At 41.9% G+C, this 21,401-nt stretch overlaps 1 protein-coding gene across 1 annotated transcript in view; it reads left to right on the top strand.

The window, feature by feature from the left end:
* The first annotated feature begins 1,355 nt into the window (after nt 1-1,355).
* Nucleotides 1,356-21,401, top strand: part of LMX1A (LIM homeobox transcription factor 1 alpha) — a 127,803-nt gene continuing 107,757 nt past the window's right edge. Inside the window, exon 1 of the mRNA XM_019501888.1 lies at nt 1,356-1,887. Within this exon, the coding sequence (XP_019357433.1) occupies nt 1,595-1,887 (293 nt within the window). The 5' untranslated portion in view covers nt 1,356-1,594. The remainder of the gene's footprint in view (nt 1,888-21,401) is intronic.

Raw genomic sequence — 21,401 nt, 5'->3', positions numbered from 1 at the left:
CGAGTCCTCCCCGCTGCCCCGCGGGACAGGCCCGCGCGCGGAGACCCGGGAGCGCACACACGTGTCGGCGGCGGGCGCCCGCGTCCACCTGCAGCGCCGCCCGGCCCGGCCCCAGCCAGGGTGCAGCCTCGTGTGGGGTTTATACGCACATGTCTATTATACGCATGGGTATACGCATATATGTGTGTATGTAAATATACATATATGTGTGTGTATATATATGCACGTATATATGTGCGTATGTGCATGTGTGTGTGTATATGTATCACATATACACGTGTGTCTCTATCTATATTTTGCGTGTGTATATATGGGCGTGTGTATATGTGCGTGTATAGCTATATGTGTGTGTATGTATATTTTTATATATGCATGTTTATATATGTTTGTGTGTGCGTATATATGTGTGTGTGCATAAATATATGTGTGTGTGCATGTGCATGTATATCTGTATGTGTGTGTATATATATCTGCGTGTATATCGATATATATCTGCGTGTATATCTATATATCTGTATATGTGTGTATATATGTATGTATGTACACCTACATATCTGCATATATGTATATGCGTGTAGATGTATGAATGTATGTGTACACACATACACACACATTTTTGCACATACACTCAGTGCGTCTCTGCGTGGGTATATACGCATCTATATGTGTTCAAATGCAGACGGACAGACCGCGAGCGCGCACCGTCCTCCCGTGCTATGACGGATCTCCTCCCGCTCCAACATTTCGATCTCTTCCTCTTCTCCAATTATTTTTTTCCCCAACGAAAAAACCGCAACAAAGGGTCGTAAGCTCCGGGCAGGATGAGTGCGATTGTTTGGAGAGAAAAAAAAGAATTTTTGAACGTGTGACTCCCAACTTCTCTCTCTCCATTTTAAACTGCAGAGAAAACATCGTACTTAAAAATCACACGAGGAATGGGGTGGGTTTTTTTTCATGTCTAGAGGAGCGGTCCGCCCCGCTTTCATGTCACTGTTCGCACAAGCCAGAAAACGATCCCTCCCTTTTCACCAGATCCGCTCCTCGGGTTTGCTGATTTAGGATTTGCCCCCTCACACCCCGAGGCGAAGGGGCTTGGTCTTATGTGTACACCCCTCGCTTCAGTCCTCGCAAAAAGGGACAAATGCAGATCGCAGCCGGCGTGGGGGGCATAGCCCCTAAGTAGGAAAATAACAGCCTGTGTGTGCGCGTGTGTGTGTGAGCGTGTGTGCCAGAATGATACACAAAATTAAAAACCCCTAGCCCCTAAAAGGAAAGTAAGAGCTTGTGTGCAGGTGTGCGCCAGACCGATACAAAAATAAATAGGAGAAGCTAATTACTGGGCGGTTTTGGGGGGGGGGTCGGGTCAGACACGCCGGGCTAGACCGGGACAGTGAAGCTGAGACTATTTTGAAGGAATCAGATATTCCTCCCGCCCCGTTTCAGGGCCAGCTCCGTGAACCCGGCCGAGGATCGTGCCCGAGTGAACCCGGGCCCGACTCCCGGTGCAGGCACCCCGGCTCCTCGCCGCTGCGGGCACACGGGTTTTCCCCGGGGAAAGTCTCCTGCAAATCCCGCGATCGCGCCCCCGGGATCCATGCAGCAGCCCTCCCGCAAGCCCCGCGCCGCGGGCACCTGCAGGCGGGCCGGCTGGGGAGTGGGGCTCTTGGAGCAACTCCTGCCCTGTGTTTGCTCGCTCGCAGGGAGAGCGGTGAACCCCAAGTCGGTGTGCGAGGGCTGCCAGAGGGTCATCTCGGACCGGTTCCTGCTGAGGCTCAATGACAGCCTGTGGCACGAGCAATGCGTGCAGTGCGCCTCGTGCAAGGAGCCGCTGGAGACCACCTGCTTCTACCGGGACAAGAAACTCTACTGCAAGCTCGACTACGAGAAGTAAGTGCATGGCCCCGGGCGGGGCCGGGCCGGGCCGGGCACACAAACAGCCCGTCCCTACCCGCCTTCGCCATCCCCCCGTGCGCGAGCGTGTCTGACTGCGATGGGAAATGCACCCCGCCCCCCGTGGTATTCATCCGCGGGGTTTCTTCGGCATGCCCCTCAGCCTGAGCGGGAGCGGGAGCGGGAGCGTGCCGCGGCGATGCGGGGCCGCGCGGGGACTGGGAAGTCGCCCGCAAGCCCCAGCCCCCGGGGCCGCCGGCGCACACCAGCCCGAGCCCGCTCCCCGCCGCGGGCTGCAGCGGCTTAGCCTTGGTTTGCTGCCTTGTCTTCTCCCCTAGAAACAACTCCCGTAATCTGGTCTGTGGCACCGGGTTTGGGACATCTCGGTGTAGCTGTTTCTACTCAGTTAAGAACATCGTTGAAATGTCTGTCTCGTTACTTGCGAGGCTGCTGTAGGCTTTTTGCCTTTCCTATTTCTCTGCTTTACGAAGGTTTTAGACAATGGGCCAATCTGGTTGAAGTCTCCTTTGGGAGTCGATGGCATGTAGAGTTCCTCAATCACTTTATAAAAGGCTCCAAGGAGACTTCGATGCTTTAAAAGTGTGACTATTTGGTCTTCCAGCCATACGGTCTTTACTGGACTCTTCATTGGATTCATTCATTTTTTTTTAGCAGCATAAAGAACTCTGTGCCTATCACATTTCTGAGGGGGAGGCTACTATACCGAAGTAGCTGGACAAAATAATATCTCCTGTTTTATTTGGTGAGGGGGGAGTGCAAAAGATCCCACCTCACCTCCTTAAGTGATTTCAGGAAATGGGGATTCCTGCATTCTCATTTACAGACTGAGTTTCTATCTATCGAGCTTATGCTGCCTACCTTGTAGCAGCTCAGGTCCCGGTCTTCATCCTCTCCGCACCCTGTAAGGCAGGGCAGTGTTGCTATCCCCATTGTACAGATGGGGAACCGAGGCAGGAGAAATTCATGGTGAAATCCTGGCAAACTCCCACTGAATTCAATGGGGTCATCATATTGCTCTAAGTGACTTGGCCAAGGTCACACAGGATGTCTGTAGTGGAGCAGGAAATTGAACCCAGGTGTCCTGACTCCTAGGCTTACAGCCTAACCACTTCCTCTCTGTAGGGCTTGAAATGTGAGGAAGCTGTGGGGAGAGAGGGGTAGGAGAGATTCCTTCTTGTTAAAACAGGCTATAGGGACTTGGTCCTGAGGTCTTTAACCAGGCACAACTTTAGATTGGGTAAGGACTCCAGGATGTGGCCTTTAGTATGTAGGAGGAGAGGAAAGGGAATGTCTCTTCTTATATTTCCATTCAAATCCTTGTGGAGATCAAGACCAAGCCCTTGTATAGGCAGGTGGGGGGAGCTGGTTGTAGTTGTGAGTGGTCTAAGAGTACAAGGATCCTTCTCCCCTTCTCACAGGCTGAATCAGGGGATGGGCACAGTCATAAAACACGAACTGCTCCTGTCCTTTCCCAGGTGTGCATGGCCTCACCCTTTACTCCAAACTGTATCACTGTGATGCAGGGCAGTGGCTCACATTTCACAGAGAAGTAACGCTCAGAGGGACATTAAAAGATCACCTAGTTCAGATAGGATTGAACCTGTGACCTTGGTGTTCACATGCTAGGGGGGATTCTTGTCCCCTGCCACATTTCCCCCAATCTGGGGACAGCTTCTTACTATGGACAGTCACTACCTAAACAGCACAATTAAATCCACCAGAGTCTGACCTATAGCCTAGTGAAGTCAATGGAAAGACTCCTACCAGTTTCAAAGGGCTTTGGCTCAGGCCCTTAGTGATCAACAAAAATAGGATCTAGTCCAGCTCTTCCACTGGATCTAGCTATGCCCTTTAGGTTTTTATTCTAGTTCTGATTACATTAGGCTTTGAAGTTTATTTTAGTGTGTGTGTTTGACCCACACATGAGTACGGTGATTTTGTTAACAGGGCATTCATCATTCCAGCTTTTGTGTAGAAGAATAATACAAGTATTTGATACATATATTAATCAAGAAAATTGGATCCTATGGCCCCTGCTACACATTACAGATACTATGCAAGTAATTGATTAGTTGCACAATAAACTAAGACTGGCCATAAGTGCAAAGTACTTATCACACAGTTAACTAATTAATCCTTCAATAAATTTAGACCAGCCACACATGCAAAATAATTAACACACAATAAAGTTATAAAAGTTAGTGCTTAAAAATGTGTAACAACTCCTATAGCTGGTTTCTAGCCAGCTTTAATTTGAACGTATAACAGGGTTCTAACTTATTGGCAAATGGAATATTTTGGTAAAGTTATTTTTTTCTGTCCCTTAAGGTAATAAGCATATGAAAAAGATGAGTGTATTATAGTAAGGTGGCTTTTTTAATCTTTTAAATTCTATATGATGGATTATTAGTTTAAACGCATCAGATAAAAGCAAAGTTTAAAGCAGAGTTTGTGTGAGTTAAAGCTTGGCATTGTTTTCAAATGCTCAAGATACAATGGAGGAATGCTAGGACCTGAAACGGAGTCCAAAACTTCATGGAAAAATGGAAAATAACTTTTTATTCATGAATTTGTGTGTGCAATGTGCTAATTCATTGGTGAGAACATAGCTACTGTTTTTAGTATCGAGATCAAAAGAAATGTGGTGTGTGTCTTCTTTTTTAGCAGATTATGCATTCAGAACACTTTTGTTGTTATAACTAAGGAAACATATTAGATGTCACAATAGAACAACCTTTCTGTGTTGTAATATTCTTGGTTCTAGAGGTTGTGCTATATGTGTGTGTGTGTGTGTGTGTGTGTGTGTGTGTGTGTGTGTGTGTGTGTGTGTGTGTGTGTGTGTGTGTGTGTGTGTGTGTGTGTGTGTGTGTGTGTGTGTGTGTATACACACACACACACACACACACACACATACACTTCCATAGTATCTGAATATTTAGAAAGAAATAAGGCCCAATCCCGCACCCTTTGTTTTATCTGTATATTAGCCAGTGAGCCAGATCCTCAGCTGGGGCCAATTGGTTAAGGTCTATTGAAGTGGACAGAGCAATGCTGACTTACACCAGTGGAAGATCTAACTAACTGGGTCTATCTGTATGAGGAAGAGCTACCTGCAAAAATAGCAAGTAAAATCTCAATTATATGCCCAAGTAATGCAGTTTCCTGTGAACATACTTGCCTATTCCCATTATAAAATAGCTTTACTTTTCTTTTTTATTAAAAATAAAAATGTGGAGAATATGAAATAGTTTTTACAGTTGTATTAAGGGCTTAGTCCTATATCACTTAACTTCATGGGAGTTTTACCATTGCATTAAGAGCCAGATCAGACCCTAACAGAAAAGTCCAGAGAAAACAGTGACATGCATAAGGTTTTTGCAACCTGATCACATATTCATGTGAGAGTATAGGCTATGTGGGGGGAAAACCTCCAGGGTCTCTTTCCCTTTTTGGCTGGTGTAGTACACTTGTATGCATTTAATATCATGACAGGAGTTGTTTTACAAATCTACTAATCCTCTTCTCTTCTCATTCTGTTTATGGTTTGTTTCTTCATGTGCCAAAAATAGGGGTAGTTGCTTAAAAGTTATGTATTCATAGAAACACAGAGATTTGTGCAAATCCACCAAGTATAATGGTATATGGTCTTGGTATTATTAGTATGAAATTAACACTGAGAGCACACCTAATGTTGGGAAAGGCTTATATTAAACTAAGATAAAACTTTGTAATGATCAGTTGTTATTATAGGTGGGTTATATTTTAGATCTGGCTTACATTTCAAATATAAGCACATCAATGTAACACCTCAAATCCCACCCATGGGTACTTGCAACAGAATTTATGCACATAAAAAAATGTTTCTCAGCCTAAACCTGCTCCCATAGAAATCAATGGCAAAACTCTCATTCATTTCAGTGTTAGAGTCAAATCCTCCCCCACTGAAGTCAGTGGGAATTTGCCATTGACTTCAAGTGGTCCAGGATTTCACTGTCTTTCTAAAGGTTTTGTTATTCAGATGAATGATTTCTATCCAGAGTGGCCCTAAAAGGCATTTTACATATCACTAATAGCTATAGTTTTACCCTTGCTGCTTGTATCAGTAGCGTTCTCATACCACTCTGTACTTGCTGTAGATTAAAGCTCTGTTTTTAAAAAGCCTGTTAAAGATTAATAAATGAGCACTTGGTGAGAGAGTGCATTTAGTCATGTTGCAGGTGATTATAAGCAACCATGTAACTTATTGGATGCTATAAGAGTTGACTAATCATTGATTAAGACCCCTCATAATTATTTACTAATCTTTTATAAAGCATTTTTATATATTAAAAGAAATATTACTATAAGGAACAAAGGGAAATATATTTACGATGACAACTGGTGACACTATGTAACAGCAAATGCTTGTATAAGCCTGGAAATTGCCAGCCAACTAAAAGTGCCATGCACTGAGTATCTTCATATAGGAATCTGAGTGAATTTGGATATACCCAGAGCGGGCCTCATTGTAGTAAGCACTGTATAAATACAGAGCAAGGATAGTAGCTGCCCCTGAAGTGTTTACTGTCTAAATAGGCAAGACAGACACCGGGTATAGGAAATGGTATAGTGAATAAGCAGAGGGGACAATATGATGGTAGCAAACACTATATTAGCTCACTGATTATTTATTTTTAAGTGGGTTTAGTTAGGAGGGGACAGACTAGGAATGAATCCTCTTCCCTACACCCTGGATGTCCAGAAGCTATTTTTTGGCTGAGACTGCAGCCCTAGCACCCTGCAGTGTGGAGGGATAGGAAAACGTGGGTTTCCCTCACTCTCTTCAAAGCCTCCTGTGCTGACCAAAGCAGGGCTTCTTGGTACACAAGGGCTTCTGTGAAGCTGCTTTGCCTCCTGTACCCCGGAACAGCCCCTGGGCGGGGCCAAGTGTTTCTTTCCAAATTGGAGTAAATTTCACCCCTGAGAATGCTGTAGTCAAACAAATCAGTATTTTAAATATCCTTGTGCCTCTTCTGCATTATCTTTAGAAGTGTCGTCCAAAATTCATCATTCGCCTGTGATCAGAAACATTTGTTCCAAATAATTTTTTTTGGTGCCAGTGCGAAAACTGACCACACACTCATCCTGCTTTTCTTCAACTGACCAGTTCATTAAAGATCATTTGCCTGATGATTTCTCTAAATAATGTTTGTTCTGCAGACAACTTTATCGCAAGCATTGGATATTTGAACTTAGAGTCATTTTGATTGGAAAGCGAGGTCCCGCGGTACTGTTTTCATCCTCTGACTGGATGGAAGCAGATCTTCACATCGGGGTTCCACTGGGAACACTTGTGATTACAAATTCAAAATTTGCATTATGTGTAAAATTGTTAACTGCTGCTTGTATGCTCGCTTAGCTGATTTACGACTAGTGCCAGCTCTTGAGCCAAGTGTAATTTTCACCTGAATTTAGCCTTGTGGAAGGGACCCCAAATTTGAAAGAAGGGCCTGCTTGTGCTGAAGTCAGTGACAGTTTTCCTTGTAACTTTAATGGCAGCAGGTCCAGGCCTCAAGTTTTCATTGTTGTTTTCACATAAAATGACGTTTTGTGAATCAGGCTTAGCTTTCCCCCTGTGCATGAAATGTATTATTGCAGGAGTTCAGAATGAAATACTTGGTGCTGGTATTACACAGTGATAAGAGAGCATTATGATTCTCCTTCTATACCTTACCCACAAAGGAGATGAATCTCACCTCTCCGACAACACGGCCTCAGCTCATTAACTCAAGATACCACAGTTGAGGCTTTCAGCACCAAAAGCCACTATTATATCTCATCATTTTAGTTAAGATAGTAATGGGCTTACTGTCATTACCAGACATTACCTTCTCAACTCAAACTTTCTGCAAATCCGATCAGCAAATCCCAGTCTTGGGAAAATCTTCCCTGAGAAGAAACAGGCATTTAGAAGGAGGGAATTACTACAGCTGGTCAAAACGTTTTTGCCAACATGCCAGACAAATGGTGTGACTGAAGCCAAATTATTTTTCATGGAACTTTCTTGGGAAGTTTTGGGGATCTCATATGGAAAAGGAGAGAAACTGATGGTTGGGGTATTAGCCTGCAGTGTGGAAGAGCTGGGTTTAAATCCCTACTCTTTCATGCTACAGTGAGCTGGAGGAGGGATTTGAACATGGGCCTCCTATGTCCCAGGCCAGTGCCTAAACCCTCCAAGACTGTCAAGAACAATGCTTAGATACACAGCTGCCTTTACAGAACTACTTTAAAGGTTCTGTTTTCCTACCAACCCAGAACAAAAGCAAGTGTGAAATCCTTGGGCAAAGCGGCCTTTCTGTCTTTTGATCAGCTCTAGGAATTAGATCAAGAAAGTGAAATCTGAATTTCTGCAGAAACAGCAATTGGCAGCATCGCACGTGACATGATCCAAAGCCTATTGAAATCCACGGAAAGACCTCCCTTGATTTCAGTGGGCTTCAGATTAGACCCTATATCAGGGATGGATGCCAAAAGTGACTGGGATGTTGTGCTATATTAAAAACTAGGATTAAAGATTTCACCTTTCCTCATTGCTGTGGGGCTTGGGTTTGCATTTCGTTTCCTTTTGGGCACAAATGCATTACTCAGAGATCAAAACTACATCTGTAGATGCTCATATAAAAACTGGGTTTATGAAACCGGAGTTATAACCATTTGCTTTGAGTATTGTAATTTTTTATTATTTTGGCATCACTATTGGTAAAATAAAATATAACAAGGAAAAATCAGAAAAATAAAAATCATCCACTAATGACCATGTTAGTCAGCTGAGGCTCAGAGGCTGATGTGAAGAGCCCTTGAACTTTCATCTGTAGAAGGACCCAGTCCAGCTTTAAACACTAATTAAAAACACTTCTTTTTCAGAATTTATTTCTCCCATAATGTGAGTGGGGTCCCTGTTTGGGGCCTCATCCATTTTTTAAAAATCAAAACAGACTAGGAAAGGCAAACTTATGCCTATTATTTTATATTGCTGTGTTAAAACACCACAAAGTATTGCTTACAGAATAACAAAATAACTTGGGAAGGAGGACAGACAACCAAAATATTATGGAGCAGATTTTTGCAAAGCCTCTAAGGGATATAAGAGCATAAATTCCATTGACTTGCAATGGCACTTGTGATTATAAATCTTAGTGAAATATTTATATGCTCCACAATAAAGAAAAGGGAACTTATTTAGCCTCTACCTGAATTAAATAGCATTCCCCCCTTCCATATTTAAGGAAAAGAATTTCCAGGGGCAAAAACATTTTCAGGCCCATTATTTCAAATCTTTGTTTTTCCTCTCCTACTACCTTGTTTTGCTTATTAACAATAATTTAAAAGCACAGTAGGTTGAAAAAAATCTCTGTCTTTCCCCAAGAAAAAAATATAATGTAAAATTTTGATTGGAGAGTTTTTAAATTAAAAAAATTGGAAATCAAAATGAAAATATTGGTTTCAATTTAATTTTTCTTTCTTTCCCATTCCCCCTTTTAAACAGTCCTTGTGGGTTCTGAAAATACACCTTCAAACTAAATGCAGATTTTTGTGTTTGTGTGTCCTTTCCTCATCTGTGCAGTAGGGTTGAGTATACTTGCCAGCTTCACAAGCATTTTATTAAGACCAATAAGCACTGGGATAAATGAGCCTCTACCTCCATAGAGATTCATTGATTCACTCCAGCTGTGGATCGGTCCCAAAATTACAAAGCATCAAGTATTACTCTCACAAGTTCTGGTTACTAAGCAAATGCAGGATAGTTTAACAAACTGCTAAAAGATGTGCTGTTGTGTTGCCAGCATTCACAATTTTTATCGGTAGTCTTACAAATATATGGCAAGTTATGTAAAGCACCAGTTTCTGGAATCACAACACAAGGATCTTGGCTTGCTTTCTTTCTTTATTGAAAAAGCAAATTTCTGGTTGCAAAGAAATGCTAGGAAGAGTGACCTGAATACACTGAAGAGATTAAAAAACCAGAAGCAAAATACAAAAAGCCCCCTAAATTATCCTTTTAAAAATCTCAGGATCTTAAGCAAATCTCATGACTTTTGTTGTGGAAGTCTAAACTGTTGTTTTTAAAGGTAGGGTGGGCAATACAGTTGGAAGAGACATAAGAAGCTAAGTCCTTTTAGTTTATTCAGCAGAGAACAGGAGATGCCTTGCTCATAGTCTAACAGTGTCTACAACAAAATTATTTCAGGCAGTTGATATCTATGATCTAACAGACAAAAAACGTGATACGGTTGAATAGCTGGAAGCTGACTACTCTAGGCATAAGGCACAAGTGTTTAACAATGAGGGTAATTGGCCACCCGGATGTGATGGGTTCTTCAGCAGTTGCCGTCCCTAAATCAAACCTGGCTCTTTTCAAAAAAGATGTTATAGCTTCAGAAAAAAAAAACAGCCCATAGTCTTGATACAGAAATCACTGAGTTGAAGTTGTTTTCTCTATGCTGTGCAAGAGGTCAGAATAAGTGATCATAATGGCCCCTAATAAACCTAAAACCAATGAGTGACTGAAATGAGAATCTATGAATTGCTGTTGTAGTGGACGAGAGGGGAAGAGGTTTAAAACATTTTCACAACTTATCTCATTTGTGACAGAGCAGCAGACTTAATGTGCATAATAAACATAATTGCATAATTAGCTGCAAATTGCAACTGCTTATTCAGCCTACAATCTGTATGAAAGGGATTCTACTAATACCTTCCAACATCTAATTATCAAATTCAGCACCACCAAAATGAAATGATTAACTGAATGGTACTGCCTGTCAAGAAATATATCTAGCAGGAAGGGAAAAGATAATTCTGAGCCATTCCAACAGCTGGTGGTTCTTTTCTTTTTTTAGGTAAAAACTTCTTGTCAGTGAAAGGCAAAGAGTGTTTTGCCATTGAATTCAGTGGGCTAGAATTTCCCTCCTTATTTTGTCAGATGTTGATATTATTCATATTATGATGATCTGATCCATTTTAGACCAAGCGTGGGTCAAAAGCCTGCAGCAAAGTCTCAGGGATAGTACTAATATACCATTTGTCCATGTGCAGGTAGCCTTCACCCTGTGAAAAAAGCCACAGGTAGATGATAGACACCTCTAAAATGGTATAACCCTGTCTAAGTAGTGGCAGATTTACCCCATGTTGAATCAGAGTTCAGTCCATACCCCATAGGGTAATTTGGCTGGGGATAGATCAAATCCTTGTAGCTGGTTATCTATTCGGAAATTTCTAGTAGGTCCTGCTTGATCTCTGCGAACCTAATTCAATCAGAAGTTATGGTCTGTTTCAGAAATTATCTGGTGATGTTCTATGGCCTGAGCTATGCAGATAATATAGGATTATAACTGTCCCTTCTGTGAACTTTGGGGAAAATTGGATTCAGTTTCGGTTTCCTTCCTCTTAAATTCAGGAGTGTGTTAATCTGGGATTCTGCTTCTACTCAGCATAAATATTTTCCCTGGGCTAACAGCTATGATGAGTGAATTTACAGGGTGGTTAAAAAGACTACTGTCCTGATTAGATAGTAGTCTATGTCCCCTTGGCACCATACAAATGGCTGCACAAGGTGTTGTGCATTGGAGCATTAGGGCAGAAGTCAGGATCCTGAATTTCAATCAAGAAACTACATTGCAAGTGTGGGCATATGTACATGATCATGTATTAAATAGATGATCATTAATGTATTTTGTCCAGTCCTCAAAGCATCCCATCCTGAAGAGAAGGGGAGAATGCATATGAACTGATTGCTTGGTAGTTAGAAGTAGGAAGGGCCTCCAAGAAAGCAGAGTTGGGCATCCATTTCCAAGGCAGGGAAATGACTGCCAGCAGGGTTTTATCTGCTTGTGTTTTGACTGTCATTCCCTTGTGAGAAAACTTGTTGCAGAATTGGAACATTTGTGTTGCTGACTTAGATGCCCGATTGCACTGGCACTCTTGTCATTTGTTTTGGGGAGACTATTTAACTGTGAAATGTAACGGTGCTGAGATGAACAACTTTTGACGCCATGAAACCAATTTTTAAAAGGAGGTGCCTAATTCTCCTTGAGAACCATCATAGTTAAGTGCCTAAATGCCTTTACAAATCTGCTTCACAGCTCTAAGGAAGGGAAAACTTTTGTGGCCTTATTTTTAGGGAGAACTGATTAAAGTCATTAGGATTACCGGAAGCATTCATGCTATTTTAGCTAGTACTGAGAATAGTCATTGGCATTTTAGATACACGGGGTCTTTTTCATGCTAGCTGCAGTGAATAAAATAGGAAGTGGTGGGAGGGGGGGAAACCAAGTTCACCTGGGTATCAACACGATGCTTAGATGCGGCCTGGAGAAATGGGGCAGAACAAAGCTATGTTGGCATGGGGGCAATTATTGGAGGCAAGATGCTGCTTTATGGAGCTCCCTAGCATCTGTGGGAGAGTGCTCCACCTACTGTCTCTTTGTATGGGGTTTGCACATTGCCAAAATTTTGTGCAGTTCCATGCATAATGCTTTAGGGAAGTTTTCGGATAACCTGTTTTGCATGTTCACAAATAACGTGCAGCTCATCTATTCTGAAAACCTTGGTGGGGATTTACCATTGGATGCAGACATTGGCACTGAGACCAGATTTTCCTTGTAGAGCTCCACTCAACAGTAAGAATGGGCACAGAGATGCAGAACCTTGCTGATTGTGCCCCTTAAGAGTGCCCATTGGCAAGTTTAGGACTCATTGCAGTGAACTCAGGGGCTGAAAGAATGAAACATGCTTTCCTTGGGTCCAGGGATTCTGATTCTGCCTGGTACTACTTGCATGCTCCTCTCTCCCATGTGCAGGTTTCAGGAAGAATATGACCCTGAATAATGTGCAAGGGAGTCCAGGGATTCTATTAGAAGCAGATTTGATGTCCTGCTGCACCTGCATTTTCTGTCTGTATTACTGTGTAAATTCAGCTCCTTTACACTGGGGATCCTCCAGATCCATACTGTCACCAGTGTAGCTGAGAGCTGAGTGTGTCCCTGTAGCTGGCAAGAGCGTATTGATTAATATAGCCATTATTGTACTGATTACTTGGGGTTTGGAAGCACACTTGTTAGCTCCCTAGACCCACTTAAAAAAAAAACCCAAAAAACCTTGGTGGCAATCAGGGGTCATTAAACTACTGTTAAGGAGGCTATGGTGATATCTGCTTTTGTAATGCATAGACAACTAAAAATACCATGTGTGCTAGTTTCTGTTCCTAGTCTATAATTCAAGCCACGTGAAATGGCATTGGCCCCCCTCAGCCAGTGCTCCACTTTAAGTATTCTATTTTAGAAGGGGAGCAAATAATAGACTTGGATTGTTGCCCCCTTCATCCCTCCCTTAATTAGATTTGTGTTTTACGATTAACATTTCATATAAAAGACTGGAACTGGTGGATGTTTGGCATCCTTATGTGCAAACAAGCCAAATCTACACATCATCTGTCCCTGAATGCCAGGCATGTGCTTCATCTTTGGCCCCTGATTTTCACCCTATCACCAGAGACCTGCTTTCTTCTTCTTTTACCAGTGTGAAATTACAGACAAGCAATATGTCTTGCTTTGAGCAGGGGGTTGGACTAGATGACCTCCTGGGGTCCCTTCCAATCCTAATTTTCTATGATTCTGTGACTATGTTGTATTGTGAAATGAGACTGACAGATTTTCACCAGCGCTAGTAAAGTGAGTCTCTCATTGTTTTATGCTTCCTGGGTTCTGACTTTTAGCTATGTTTTATTTTGGATCTGCTTTTTCATGTCATAGCCAAAGAGTTCAATCCTTAGTCAGCTGGATGTATGGGATATAGTAGAGCTAGCTGAAAAATTTCAAATGTTGACAATTGACAATGTTGTTAGAAATTTCAGCAAAGAAGCTAACCAGAGGCAAAAAAAAAAACTGAAAAAAGTTTCACAAGAATTTTCTTTTCTCAGTTAGTTGTGGTGACAGCCTTTACGTGCTATGATTGACTATGCTTTATGGCTTTTTAAGCCCTTACTCCCATTTTCAATTTCTAGGAAACTGTCTGTTATATATGAATTTTTTAAATGATATTTTAAAAGAAACAAAGGACTTTCACTTACTATGTTAACAGCTTCATAATAAAGATGAGTTTTGCGGTATGTTCTAGTAGTAACTAGATTCCCAACCATTCTAATCTCTGGTAGCTCATTCCATAGACAATCCCTCTCAACCAATCAGCGCTTTATTTCTGGCTCTCTCATATGCTGTCCTGGGTTTTCTACATGCCGTTATCTCAGAGGAGCTCAGCTGTTTTACTGGACCGTAGATGGAGATGTGGTCACTGAGGTAGCTGGGTCTTGACACATTGATGGGAATGTGCTATGAGAACTGGGCCCAGTGTCTTGAACTGGTAATGCAGATGGATTGAGTGCCAGAAACATTGTCAGAGCACCAAGCGATTTGCTTATGGTGGTTTGTCCTGCTGCAAAAACAGAGTATGTTCTGCACAAAAGGAAGCCTCTGTCTCCCTTTTCCCTTCAGCCTCAGGTAGACAGAAGGTCAGTAAACTAGTCTAGTGGCGATGAGCTCATATTCCGATTAACATACCAGAGGATGTATGAAGTATTCCTAACATGTGAAGTCAGAAGGCCTTTCTTAATATTGGTGTTACCTGGTCATTTTAGAGTTAAGTATGAGTTCAGGGGGGATCCTGAGGTTCCAGTCCCCTTTGCTGATGGGAGCCACTTGACTTTGATGGGGTGAAGGTTTATATTAGAGCTGGAGCTTTGAAGCATGTTCTGCTTCTGGCTAAGTTATGAAATGGTTGCTCTTTATCTCTAGCAGGCATTGGGCCACCTTGTGGTGGCAATGGCTGCATGGGCAGAAGGTAAGCTATAAAGAGATGAATACACATATAGAATCATAGAAAATTAGGGTTGGAAGGGACCTCAGGAGGTCATTTAGTTCAACCCCTTGCTCAAAGCAGGACCATCCTCAACTAGATCATCGCAGCCACGGCTTTGTCGAGCCGGGTCTTAAAACCCTCCAAGGATGGAGATTCCACCTCCTCTCTAGGTAACCTGTTCTAGTGCTAGTGAGAAAATTTTTCCTAATATCTAACCTAAACTTCCCTTGCTGCAATGTGAAATCATTACTGCTTGTTCTGTCATGTATGCAGAACCAGAGCCTCTGTGTGTCTTGTTGCCTTTCCAGTCTGGTCTCATGTTGATATTGCTGCTTACAAGTGAGACAGTTTTCTGTGGGATTTCACAAGACGAGTATCTGAAAGAGAGAACAAAGTAGGAGGGGAGGGGAGCAGAATGCAAAAGTATTGCTTAGTCATGAGACAAATTTGGGGCAGAAATTTCATTTGCTTCAGTACCTTGTACGTTGAGATAGATAGATAGATAGATATAGATATAGATATATATATATAGATATATATATCTATATATATATTGAATCTAGGGTTAAAAAACCAAACAAAAACATACCTAGGAAGAATGCTGACAGGCTAACTGCTTTTGTTTACTCAGGGCCAGTGTTTTCTATCCTTTCCCATGCTCAGTAGTACCTGCCTCTCCAAGTAATTGCACTAAAATTAACAAAGCTGTTAGCACAGTAAGGTAAAACTTTTTATGAACCAGAATGTAAGAATGCATCTCTATATTGGATGGATTACCTTGATCTCAAATTAGAACGTGTGTTCTTATTGAGTTTGTAATTACTTTGTTTTCTTTATTTTATTTAATTTCAAAGTAGATTCAAGTAGAAACCTGGCAGAACACTTCTGATATTTTTTTGGAATGGGACACTTTTATTTTCCATTTCAAAATGACTTTTGGTTGTAATTGTCAAAATGTTGTATAACATAATAGAAAATATGAAAGAAATGTTAAATCCAGGGAAAAAAATTGCTTTTCTTGAAACAGAAGCACTTTGACACAAAATGATGTTTTTTAATTTATTTTTTGCTTTCCTCCAGTTTTGGAACAGAACATTTTTCAAATTCTCGATATTCCCTGACAAATGAAAAATCTAGTTCACATCCAGCTGAGTATGAACTAAGATTGTCCTTTTTATGTCTAATGCTGTACTACTGTAAGCCAGGGGTTTTCAACCTTTTTTAGTAAGTGTACCCCCCAGTGGATGGATGCCTATCCCCATAAGAGACATTTAAAAGTAGACTGAATAATTCACACAAAAAACATAGCAACAATCTGACTCAAACTGGATGGACTAGCCACCCCTGAAATCAAAGGGTGTTGAATTCTGGGGAATTTTAAGAATTCATCAAACTGACTGATATAAGGGTCTCCTCTGTGTCCAACGTAATAATATGATTCTTTGAGAGCATGTATTAGCTGACAACTTCTTGCTCAGACATAATCAATAGGTGTTTTGGTGTTAGGACTCTATGATTGGACCTAATAGCATAACAATTTCTCAATTTCTGTACTGTTTGTTTGTTTCATGTCAGATGTGTCTTTCTTGGGCTTTCTCATCACTTCTCTCATCTGGCATTTATCAGCCAAGGACTGTATTCATCAGCCCCTCTACTTTTATTGAAGAACTCAGTATCTTGCAGGATGGGGAAAATAAATGTCCATTTTCTTTAGCTAGTGTAGGAGTAATGTAATAATACCTGTCTAAATGGATCAAAATTGTGAAGAGGCTGAGTTATATTAAATACAAATTATTTTCTTCTGGGCTTTTTTTGGTTGAATTCAATAGGGGACCACTTAAGCTGTGGTGGATTAAGTGAAAATTAATCCCTGTCCTTGTGCGTATGACAAAATTCTTGGATTTAGGAGATCTGCGTTCAATTTCTGGTTCTGTCATCATCACTGTCTTGCTGTGTGGCTTTGGGCCAACTTATTTAACTTGCTCTGTGACTCAGTTTCACAGTTCACAAAATGGAGTTACTAACATGTGCCCTGAAGGGGTGTTGTTTTGCTCCAGTCATTATCGTTTGAGGAATGTTCTGAGCACGGCAGATAGAAGGTGCTATATAAGATGTCTATCTTTGCAAAGCAAACCAGCTTTTAATGTGGCTAGAAATAGTCCACTTCCACCCAAATGGCTGCTTACTTTCGCTGGGCTCAGGTCTTTTAAACCTATTTTCATAGTTATAGATTTTTCTTCTTTTACCATGGTACCACTTGACAGGAAGAGTTTTTTTTCCTGAGTTTCCAATTATCCTCTAAAAATAAAAAAGATGATGGGAATCGCTTATACCCCAAAATGTAGCTTTAATCTCAGTGCCTTTTCAAAGGAGAGAATTTGCTCTCTAAAGTAAGGACAGCTATAATGATCGCTCTTCATCATGGCAACCCTGCAAGACATGAAGTTTGCCCTGAGTAGAAAGGCAAGGAGTTTGTAGGAGTCAGTGAGTGTCTCCACTTTTCTCTGGGATGTAAATACCTAGAGGAACATAGTGCATTTGTTGGGTATCCCTCAGACAGTAATTGTACTTTCTGAGCCCATCAGGGCCATGTATTGATTCTTCACAGCTGTCTCCCCGTCGCTGTTGACTATACATTGTCTCCCCCTCTCCTCCCCTTGTGGGCTTCATTTCCTAATGCCGCTCTTAGGGAGATCTTTCTGTTGTTGACAGCGGAACAAATCCCTTTTAACACAACCATCACTCCTTCCTCCATTGTCCTCCCCCTTCTCCTTCACCCCCACTGGCACCGTGCAAATTTCCCCGTTGCATGTCTATTCCTCTGGAATGATAACAGCTATCTCCGAGTCTCAGCAGAATGACGGGCCACAGGCAGGACTTGATGAGAGACAGAAACTGTCCTGCATTTGAAGGAAGCAAAGTAGGATGTAAACGCAATGATGAGTGTCTTGTCAGGAAAGCCAGTGATACCTCAAGGAGAAATAGTCCTAAACAACCCTTTTTCATTGTAGTCCGTGCGTATCAATGCCTGATGCCTGTCCCTTTACTTCTTATTTCCCCCCCCACAAGGCTCTTTAAATGAATCCATGATCTGTAGTTCTTTGGGGTTTCATCCTGCCCAGCTGAATTCAGAGGTGCAAACTGTGAGCTGTTTACACTGCATATAATCCATCTGAATTTAATTGTGTCACATGAAGAGTCAAGCATAGAGCCTCCTGTTTCCAGTTAATTTGTTGAAATTTTGGGAATTAAGATGTTGGAGGGGGTAGGGGAATCAATTATTTTTCCAACATAATTTCTAATGAAAAATTACCAGTTGTAGAATTTGTTTGTCACAAATATGGCAAAATTTTAATTGATATTTTAAACCACATTTTTGTTAATCCATGTTAACAGTTTTTTTTGTTTTACCAGAAAACAGGATTTTTGGCAAGCAAAAGTTGTTTTTTTTCAAAAGGTCTTCAATAAAATTTTTGGGTGTTGGTAGGGAAGGTAAGGGGAAGGAAAAATGGCTCAGTTGTAGATCTTTCATAATTGAACTTCAAATCTCAGTGGATATGGTTAAATATGGGGGCAGCTTGTTTGTTCATATGATCTATGATACATTTAGTTATCTATCTTTGATCTCTTAGATTCATAAATCATAGATATTTCCACCCAGTGATTTCTTGATTTGTGGTTAAGCTGTACCATCTCTTTTAGAAAGAATCAAATTTTTTATTTTGGTTTCAGAGAGGACCTTAACTTCAGGCTTAAGACTAACCAGCAGTAGATTCAACATACGGAGAAAAAGCGTCCTTATTAACCCTTATTGGTACTTATCCTTAGGATTTATGCTGAGCTATAAGACCAGAAAAAAGTCAGATTGCAGTTCTCTTTCTTTCTCGCTCCTCTATATAGCAGGATTCTCCAGAATGTGCAGATGGAGCAGGGAGCAGCTTGTAGGGTAAGGGTCAGAGGAGGAGGTCTCCTAGCAGCAAGGAGGCAAGACCGGTTGCCGTTTGCTGCAGGGCATCAATAACTGAAACCAATAGGCAACATGTTCCAATTCCAAGTTTTGTGGAAAGGTTCATGATAAGTGCACACCAGCTCATGGGAAACCAGAAACTATTGCTTTGTTGCCAATCAAAAGCTCTCATGCGACTAAGTTTCTTAAGAGTAATCAGAGAATATGGACTATGTGACAGATTATGTGCACCAAGTGCTTCTGCTTAGTGGTAGTACCTATTCCCATAAAAAGTTGTCACTGAGTGGGGTTCAAAGTCACACTATGCCATAATCAGGTCATCTTGTCCTGTAGCATCCAAATACTCATCAATCATCAGGACATAGACAGATTAAGGGTATCTTGGTTCGTCGTAATTTATACTTTTCTGATGCCTGTTCTCTTAATTATCATCAACTGGCCATTTCTTCTGTCTCATACTTTATCTGAATTCACCAGATCAAATCATTGGACTAAACCAGAATGTGATACTGCACCACTTTACATGACTGTTGTGCCATAGGATATTTAACTCACATAGACATGGCCTCTCTTCCTTTCCTGTGCAATGCTCAACAGTCAGGACAGTCGGCTCACAAGAGTGTTGGAGGCATTGAGAGAGAGATGAAATATTAAATTATGCATATCTTTTGACTTCCCCATTGACAGTTAAAGAGCTGTAGCCATATTAAAGGTATTCTTTTAAACAGCAATGTGGACACAGTGCATTGATATGAAAGCCATTAGTGGCTGAATCTACTTAATATCAGCTCAGGTAAATGCGGCTCTATCACTCTGCATCCATAATTATTAAAGGCTTAAAGGGAAATCTCAGTGGACTAGCTTAAAATTTTAATGATTAGACTGTTAAGCTCAAGCTTGTTTCAGCTCTGGCCCTATGAATGGAGGTGAACCAGAAAGAAAGTAAGACTTCCTACTGCACACATTACCTGTAGGACATCAAGCCCCACACTTGATAGAAGGTCACATTATAAAGATATATTAGGAGAAAGTAATAGGAGAAGAACCTTACTGATTTTAGATTAGAAATGTGTTCTGTGTAGGAAAATGGGCAAAAGGATGTGGGACTAGGGCTGACAAATTATTTTAAAAAAATTATCAGTTCATTGTGAGATTAAAAAAATCGTTGCAATTAATCACAATTTTAGTTGCACAGTTAAACAATAGTCAGCACACACCCCCCCACCCCAACTCAACAGCCCAGAGCCCCTGTGCCCTGTGGCTCTTTCCCACTACCACCAACAGCGCACAGCCTCAACACCAACCCCAGCTCACCCCATGCCTGCTCTGGACTCGCCCTGGCTGGAGTGGACCAGCTCCATGCAACAGGGAACCCATGCAATCCATACAGGGAACCCATGCAAACAACTGCAACCCCAGCCTGCCCCACACCTGCTCCAGACTCACCTGCCCACACTGCGCAGCGGTAGCAGCAGGGCAGAAGCAGTGCAGCTCATTTGCACTGCCACTGCTACCCCACTAGGTGGCCTGGAGGCAGCAGTGATGGCAGCAGGGAGAAGCCGCAGGGCAGCCCAGGTGCAGGGTGGCTGCAGCAAGAAGGCTTAGGCAGCAGTGAGGGGGAGGGGTCACTTTTGCCCTATGCTGAGGAGCAGATTCTGCCTAGCTGCTACCGCTGCTCAGCATGGGTGGGTATGTCTGGAACAGGCGCCGGGCGGGCAGGAGTTGTGGCTGTGCACACAGGTTGTAGCTGGTCTAGAGCTGGTCTGCTCCACTGGTCAAAATGTGCGTGATTAATGCGCTAAAAAAAATTAATGCATGTATTTGTTTTTGCATTAATCGCGCAAGTTAACTGTGATTAATTGGCAGCTCTAATGTGGACCTCACTTGGTAGTGAGGAAGGACAATTCACTCCACTGCAAGAATTGCTGTGTGAAATTCTGTGGCTTGTGATGCACAAGAAGTCATGCTAGATGGGCATGGTAGTCCCTTCCAGTCATAGAGTCTAAGGAGCCAAGAAGGCTGGATTATGAGCTCACTGCAGCATGTGGGTCTCTGTACCAGTGTTGTCTGATAAAAGCAACACTCACCTGTGTCAGTTCCACTCTTCAGAGAAAGCTGAAGCTAGGAAAGTAATTTCTAACCATGTGGTAGCTCACTGGAAATCATTTGATGGCCTAAGGCCAGTTTCAAGTGGAAACAGGTACCTGTGTCATAGAAAACACTATCATGGGATTGTCTCTGTATGCGGACTCTGCAGGATTGAAACCAACAAACTGAACTTTTGTTGGCATTCTTAGAAACAAAGCCAAGGACTGACTGGATGGCAGAGACTAAACTTGCCTCTCGGAGTCAGGAACTGGTCCTTCCTTCCCTGGCAGGGCAGAGGTATCAACTTAGGACAACCTGTAGGATTGAACAGGGAAAAACTCTTTCTGGGTGCATTTGCTTGGAAGTCTTCATTTGACTACATCTTCATCTTTGTCTATTAAAATTAGTGAATCAAACTGAATGACAGGAGACGTTGAGGTCCTGATAATAGAATCATAAAATCACAGAAAATCAGGTTTGGAAGGGACTTCAGGAGGTCATCTAGTCCAACCCCTGCTCTCTTCTAAAGATTCAAGAATCCCAT

This window comes from Gavialis gangeticus, unplaced genomic scaffold (assembly GCF_001723915.1).
Source record: "Gavialis gangeticus isolate Ggan-Ray unplaced genomic scaffold, GavGan_comp1, whole genome shotgun sequence".
In the NCBI taxonomy this organism is placed as follows: Eukaryota; Metazoa; Chordata; order Crocodylia; family Gavialidae; genus Gavialis; species Gavialis gangeticus.
The sequence above is the reverse complement of the archived record's forward strand: the minus strand, read 5'-3'. Positions and strand labels throughout refer to the sequence as shown.